At 39.7% G+C, this 7723-nt stretch overlaps 2 protein-coding genes across 2 annotated transcripts; both read right to left on the bottom strand.

The window, feature by feature from the left end:
• Positions 1 to 2679: 2679 nt before the first annotated feature.
• Positions 2680 to 4490, bottom strand: LOC148703504 (uncharacterized). The gene is made up of 5 exons (XM_089926957.1): positions 4129 to 4490; positions 3904 to 4027; positions 3493 to 3816; positions 3276 to 3383; positions 2680 to 3169 (listed from the first exon to the last, which is right to left on the bottom strand). Exons 1-5 carry the CDS (start codon positions 4473 to 4475, stop codon positions 2807 to 2809), a joined length of 1266 nt encoding a protein of 421 aa, XP_089783083.1. The 5' UTR covers positions 4476 to 4490; the 3' UTR covers positions 2680 to 2806.
• A 165-nt stretch (positions 4491 to 4655) lies between these two features.
• Positions 4656 to 7068, bottom strand: LOC149751435 (uncharacterized). The gene has a single exon (XM_089927037.1). The coding sequence runs from the start codon at positions 6711 to 6713 to the stop codon at positions 4656 to 4658; it is 2058 nt and encodes a 685-aa protein (XP_089783163.1). The 5' UTR covers positions 6714 to 7068.
• Positions 7069 to 7723: the final 655 nt, after the last annotated feature.

Raw genomic sequence — 7723 nt, forward strand, 5'->3', positions numbered from 1 at the left:
TGTGCAATAATCTCTGAGGTCGCCGTGGCGTGTGTATAGGTCAGTTGGGTCACACTTTCATTGATTGTGTCAAGCTTGTCTATCAACACATTTGCAAGCCTTTCTGCACCTTGACTTTGCCTTAGCAGCTCTGATCTAATATTGTCTCGCATTTGCCTCGTGTCTTCCTTAATAGCTGTAAGGCTCAAGTATTGACCCTGAACCAGACTCCTCAGACTTGACAGCTCCTCTTTTACTTCAGCTACCATCATGGAGACTGCTAGTGTGGAGGGGGTGAGGTCAGTGGAGGGTGCACTGGAGGTACCTCTGAGTTCCCTCACTATGTCATCCCTCAACTCTCGGAGCTGCTCAGGACAAATTCTGACCTCTAGGGGCTGCTGAGGTGGTGGCACTGTGGAGGGTCCAGCAGAGGTCGAGGGCTCGGCAGTGAACGAGGGACCAGCTGTGGATGGAAAGGTGGAAGGATCTGTGAAGTGGTCTTGATCATGGTCAGAGGTAGGTGAGTGATGAGTAGTGGGCTCAGATGGTGTGAATATGGATGACTTCCTAACCCAAGTCCCCTGCACCTTATGGAAACCCATCCGGTGGAGAGTCCCCTCACCCATATGATCGGTATACCTGAGTGAGCGAGAGGGTTCCCCCTCAGGGATAGGGACTTCTAATTTTCTAAAGATGAGTATGAAAAGCATGCCATAGGGGAGACTCAACCTAGGCTTGTCTAGGGGTTCACAGATGTAGCTGTAGATAAGTTTTGGGAAGTTTAGGGGAATGTCATTTAGAATGTAGAACATCAATGCTAGGTCCTTTTCTAAGATGAAATCAAACCTACCGGTCTTAGGGAATAGGGTCCTAGAGATGATACTCAGGAGGAGTCGCATTTCAGCTGAAAGCTGATTTGCGAACACCTCCTCTATGGAGGATTGAGGTGGTCTCCCTAAGATGGCCGTAAGGGCCTCAGTCTTGTCAGTGGGGTGTGTGGGAGCAATCCCCTCTCGGGAGAGGTGGAGGACTCGAGCAATGAGATCCTCCGAAACAAAAATAGGGACATTTGCTACAGTCCCTTGGATACAACCGCCACCCCATGTGATGGTCCCATAGAATTTTCTAACTAACCCTGGGTATGTAAGAAGGTCAAGGGAGCAAAAATGATCTAGGCCTTGGGCTCTAAGGTGATGCCCTAAAGTGAATCCTTCCCGGGAGAGGAAGTAAAGTTGACCTTCCTCCCGGTGGAGACAACCCTTCCGGCGCATGGATGCGAGGAAATTGATCTAGGCGGAGAAGGAACCGGAGGTGGTGGCCTCACGGGTTCGTTCCGCGCCTTGGACTGCCTCTCGGCACTGCTCGCGGTGAGAGGTCTCTTCCGGCTCGGGACAACGGCTTTCCTAGGCATTTTTGACCTAAACACGAATGGAAGGACGGGAAAAGGGAAGAAACACGGGGGAAAGGATGAGGAATGGGGTCGGAGACGAGGTAGGAGACGACTCTAGGGTTTTTGAACAGTGGCGGCCGAAAAAAAAGTTTGGAAAAAATCATTTTGATTAGGGTTAAAAGATGGGTTTCCGACCTCGAGTCGACTCCAGTAAGGCGCGAGTCGACTCGACCTTGAGTCGACTCCTGAATATGCGCGAGTCGACTCTTACATTCATTCGATTCGACTCTAACTCTGGCACATAACCAAAATCTTAGTTATTACCGTGCCAAAAGAGGGATATGGTAATCTTTAAATCTCAAAGAATGATTTGATGATCATAGATGTGGAATGCTATATCAACCATAAATTAATGATCAAAATAAATGAATGAAGGGATATAATCAAATGAATGGGTCAATCACTCCTAACCCTCTTCTAAGAGTAGAAAATCGATCTTCACTTAATGGTTTTGTAAAGATGTCAGCAAGTTGATCATCAGTACAAACAAATTCAAGCATCACATCACCATATAATACATGATCTCTTATGAAGTGATGTCTTATCTCAATATGTTTAGTTCTTGAGTGCTGAATTGAATTTTTAGTTAGATTTATCACTACCAGAAAACACGCGTATAGTGACGGAGATTCCCGTCACTATACCGTGTTTCCGGTTACTAATATGGAATTTGTGACCGGAGCTCCCGTCACTGACTTCGTTGCAAAAACACGCGTCGCTAAATTCTCCGTGACGGCGGCGATTCCCGTCACTAACCTCCGTGACAGAACCGCCGTCACTAAGCCGTTACAAATTCAAGAATTAAATATTTAAGAAATTATGTATTTCCCGTCACTATCGAGTTGCGGAGTTAGTGACGAAGGCAACTTGGTCACTGATTTTGTCACAGAATGCGGTCACAAGTTTGGTCACTAATCTGTCACGACCTTTAGTGACAGATTTAGTCGTCACAGACATGGTCACACATTTTGTCACTACATTTGTCATTAATCCCGTCACTGACCTAGTGATAAGTTTACGGTCACTAATTGGTTACAAACGCGCTGAGCAAAATCAATTTTTATTGACCAAAATTCTGTCACTAAGTTTATGACTGCTCGTCACAATAGTTGGTAAACAATTTAGTAACCAAAATTTGGTCACCGATCACAATCTAATAACCTGGTACATTTGGTACATTGATTGGCACATAATAATAATAATCATTAATAGCAAAGGCATTCAACATTACGCAAAAGTTATTTTAAATGTCATTCAAAATTGGCATCAACATGTCCTGAATCCATCAAAATCAAAGTCTAAAAATATGTCATAAAGATCAACAGAGATTTCATTCCTCCTAGGAATGCAAAGACCTATCATCTAAGGCAAAAACAATTATAATGAAGCATGATCAGCAGAACCAGAATCACCATTACTCCCCCGATCTGCATGCCTTGGTCCAAAGCCAATCTCTTCTCTCATCTTTTGAAGAACCTCCTCTTGCCATTTTTTCTTTTCCTGCTCAAGAATACGTAGAAGGTCTTCATTAGTGTACAGCTCTGGAGCTTGACTTGTAGAGGTGGAAGCAGATGATGATTGCCCAATAATTCCAGTGAGATCCTCTAGGGGACTAAAGCCATAGACATGGCCATGAGTTGGGACACCAGTTGCCTCAAACCACAAGTCATAATCACGTGGAGGAGCATCTGAGGTGGAGGCATTACCATATTTTTTGGAGTATTCAGCTGAATACTTTGCCTGCCAGTTGATTTAAAAGAAGAGAAAAACATTATGGTGGATCAAACAAGAGATAAACATGAGCAAGCTCAATAATATTTATGAATCATAAAAAAATTATACTTACCATGACAGCTTCACTTCTCTTATCTACATATCCTCCCATGCCTTGCTTTGTCTTATGCGTCCGATTAAAAGATTCAACTATTGTTGGCTCCCTGCCTAACTTTAATTTCTACAAAAGAGAAAAGAAAAAATTCATTAACATATAATGGGCTAATTTAAGATGACTGAACAATAATATAAAAATTATTATAGAAATCTAATTGAATAAAGATATGTACCAATCGTTCGTCATGATTGACAAATGTGATTGATCCTCCACAGTGTTTAGAGATGCTACCGTTCTTCATGGTGTTTCTATTATTTTTGTTGGCTTCTGATTTCTTCTTCCATTTTGGGGAGATCCAAATATCAATTAGCTTATTCCAATTTTCTCTAGAGATCCAATTAGGGGGTTTATCACGGGCTTTGTTTAAATCTCCTTTTGCTTCCAGAAGCTTTTGGCTTCTGACCTTCCCTAATGAGGTTGTCAATCGTCGCTGACAATGCTTGTTCCAAACTTCATGCACATGATGCAATTGTCCTGGAAGAATTGTGTGTATCTCCTAACAATATATAGATCGCAAGTAATCAGACTTACTATTTGTTAAGGGCAAAAGTTAATGATAAGAAATATAAATTAATTACATCACCTCAAATTTGTTCCACATTCCAACTTTAGCATGTGTAGGGACCTCCCTCCATGACAACCACGGACCATTAAAAAATTGGCGCATGATAGCAACAGCTTTGTGACTGACCTCATAATCAAGAAACCTGCAATTTAAAAAATATTCATTAGAAAATAAATTAAATACTTTAAATGCAACAAACACATAAATTCAAATTAGTGATATAAGAAAGTGATATTTTCATACATTCCTCTTTTGCACCTAACAATCACTTTTCCATTTGCATCAACAGGGGCTTTAAGGGTTGGTTCTGGGCCATTGCTCTGTCTTGGATCAATTCCAAGTTCATCATTCATCTGATCCTCATTCATTGTATCCTCATGATTTTGCACTGCACCATTCATTTCTTCATCATTTATTTCTTCATTTGCATCCAACTCTTCAATCATGTCCCCATCAGGAATGTAATCATCATCATCATGACATTCCTCGACACGCTCAGGCAACCTAGGAGGTTGAGGAGGAACTTGAGTAGCAGCCAGTATTAAAGCTGCTTTTCCATTACCTATTGCTTTTCCTTTTTTCTTGGCCATAACTGCACAACAATAAAAAGTTATAGTTATTTCACAATGTAAATGTCAACAAATTCAATCAAAGTAAAGAACAATCAGTGGACCTGTTGCTTTCCCTTTGCTCTTTCTCATGTCTGCACAACTATAATTTATAAGTCTAAAATTAGTTATATTAGCATTCATAAATATGCATGTTGTATTTTAATCTTCCTCAGCCTCATGCTCCTCTTCCTCAGTTTGTTCATCTTCAAAATCTTCTTCTTCATCCTCAAGATCCTCTTCCATTTGGTTAGTTGTCAACTCAATTTCTGCTGCATCAATATCTTCTGCATCTCTATTAACACCAACCAAAATGTCTGGGTCATCAAGCTCATCTGTCATCGAGATTGGGGTAGGAATCCTGTAGTTTTCTTCTTGATAAAAATCAGAAAAATTTTCTTCTGTCCCACTAGGAAGGAACCTACCTCTAGCTTTTGTCTTAATTACTGCCCACCACAATCTTCGATTCTTCTTCTTACCTGGGTAACCAGTATAGAACACCTGATGTGCTTGTTGAGCTAATACAAACGGATCATTGGTTGGAAGTCTTAGTTTGTAATTGATCTCAACGAGGCCATGTTGAGGATGCACTTTCATACCCTTATCTCTGTCATACCAGTCACATTTGAATAACACTACTTTCAAACCAAAAGTTATATTAGGCAAAGCAGAGATCCTATTTTTCAACTCCTCACCAGACAGTCGACGAGGTGGGGGGTCTGTCTCTATTCTACCATTGAAGAAACTATCAACTTGGTATCTGTATGCATGGTCCATGGGCAAGAATTGACGATGGCAGTCAAAAAAAGAAGTCTTCCCACCATGTTGTAGTGTAAATGTTTTTGAGTTCTCCATACAATACGGGCAGGCCAACTTTCCATGCGTACTCCATCCTGAAAGCATGCCATATGCAGGAAAATCATTGATAGTCCATAATAAAACTGCCTTCATTTGAAAATTCTCTTTTCTAAAGATGTCATAAGTGGTGACCCCTACTTCCCATAATATTTTAAGTTCATCAATCAAAGGCCTAAGCAAGACATCAATACTTTTGCCAGGGCTCTTAGGTCCAGAAATGACTAAACTTAGAAAAATGTAGGGTCGTTTCATACATATTGATGGTGGAAGATTGTAAACTGTTACGAAAACTGGCCAACAAGAATAAGGACGAGCTGATTGGCTAAAGGGGTTAAATCCATCCGTACATAACCCAAGTCTAACATTACGAGGCTCGGTAGAAAAGGATGGATGAATGCGGTCAAAGTGCTTCCAAGCCTCCCCACAAGCAGGATGCACCATCTCATCTGAATCACCTCCCTTCACATGCCATGACATGAGTTCAGCCGTTCTGCTTGACATAAAAAGCCTCTGAAGTCTTGGTGTTATTGGAAGATATCGCAACCTTCTATAAGGAACATCTTTTCTTCTACCACCACCATCATTTCTTCTGAGTTTATAACGAGGATGACCACAAATAGTACACTCAATCAAATTCTCTGTTTCCTTATAGAATAGCATACAATTATTCTCACAAACATCAATACTTGTATACTCCAACCCCAACTTCCGAAGCATCTTCTTTGATTGATAGAAATCAGAGGGCAGCTTCTCACTTTCCGGCAACATATTCTTCACTATTTTCATGATTCGATCATAGCAAGATATACTCATATTAAATTCAGACTTGCAATTTAATAATTGACTAACAGCAGATAACTTAGAGTGTTTTTTACACCCTTCCCACAAAGGTACTTCTGCATCTTTCAACAAAGAATAAAAATCTGCAGCATCCTTATTTGGCTCTTCCTCATGATTAACTTCAAATGCACTTCTCAAATGAAGTTCCTCTTCTGGACCCATAGCTTCCATCACCATGGTTCTATATTGCTGACCATGTTCACAACCAACATCCATTGATGTGGATGCTTCTACTGCACTTGTACTTACAGGAGCAACTGCACCAAGTAACTCCCCATGTGCAAACCATGTTGAATATCCCGGTGTAAACCCCTTTCTCAACAGATGAACATTGACCGTATCACGGTTAAGAAATTTCTGGTTGTCACATCTTATACAAGGGCATCTAATCTTATCACCACTACAATACTCTAACTGAGTAAATGCAAACTCAAGGAACCCTTTAACTCCATCACAGAACTCAGCTCTTATATAACCATTTTCACTAAGTCGGTGGTACATCCAATTACGATCAACTGACATAGTTCCTCTAAAAATCAAAAAAATAAAACAACATAAGAAAGCCTAGAAAATATTAGAGAGATGATAAAAAAAGAAGACAACATAAGAAAAACCGAACCATTAAAAACACGAAAGGCAAGATCGTAAAAAATGTAAAAGAAACAAAAACTGGTATGATATTTATGAAGATGAGAAGTTATCATAAGCATGACAAAAATAAGTCATTCAATCTTGTCCCAGCATCATTGACATTAAGAAGGCATTCAATCTTTACAAAAAACTGAACATAAGGAATTAACCTTTACAAGTTATCTGTTCATTCATCTAATACCAGCAATATTCAAAAAGCATTTAATCTTTACAAAGATAAGGAATACAAGTCAAATCATCCAAATTTACATATGGAATACTATCTGCTTCACATAGAACAAATGTGAATATACATGATCGCCTCTAATGCTAGGAAAGCATGGTACTTCTTAGCAAGCTTTTTGACCAGCTTCTTGATTGCACACTGGAAATAACTCACAACCATGAAGCAACACCACTTTCCACCACTTTCCATTATTCCTTGCAGATGAACAATGATTGTAAAAATGAATAACATGACGAAAAAATTAAAATCCATGAACTTTACATAATCCCAACCCATCAACCCTCAAAATTACAACAATAATCAGTGAAGCAGTCTAAATATATGCAAACCATTGGTAGGACTAACAAATGTGTCAGAATAAAAATGCATAATATTAAGGAGCTCCTCAAGTACAACATTATTTTTGTCTATTTTAGCAACAGTAAATTCGACACAGTGCCCGTATCATGATTTATCCAACCAAGTGATGTGTCCAAGTATCATAATAAAAGCAGCTACTCAGATATATCATAGTTGCTTTCGTCTATTTTAGCAAAAAAAAAAAAAATCCCTCCTCTCTTTCTCTGTCTATTTTTGTTTAGATGGCATGTTTATTTATTTATTATTTTCCCCCAAGACAAGTAGGGGCTAACACCCCACCTTTTCTACTCTATAC

This window comes from Phoenix dactylifera, chromosome 13 (genome assembly GCF_051530095.1).
Source record: "Phoenix dactylifera cultivar Ajwa chromosome 13, Ajwa_hap1_PhDact_Kaust_v1.1, whole genome shotgun sequence".
In the NCBI taxonomy this organism is placed as follows: domain Eukaryota; kingdom Viridiplantae; phylum Streptophyta; class Magnoliopsida; order Arecales; family Arecaceae; genus Phoenix; species Phoenix dactylifera.

Coding starts and splice junctions, on each gene's coding strand:
- LOC148703504 (XM_089926957.1), bottom strand. CDS start 4,475: ATGGCCAAGAAAAAAGGAAAAGCAATAGGTAATGGAAAAGCAGCTTTA. Junction 3,817..3,903: donor GAATGTGGAACAAATTTGAG/GTGATGTAATTA, acceptor ATATATTGTTAG/GAGATACACACAATTCTTCC. Junction 3,384..3,492: donor TCAATCATGACGAACGATTG/GTACATATCTTT, acceptor TCTCTTTTGTAG/AAATTAAAGTTAGGCAGGGA.
- LOC149751435 (XM_089927037.1), bottom strand. CDS start 6,713: ATGTCAGTTGATCGTAATTGGATGTACCACCGACTTAGTGAAAATGGT.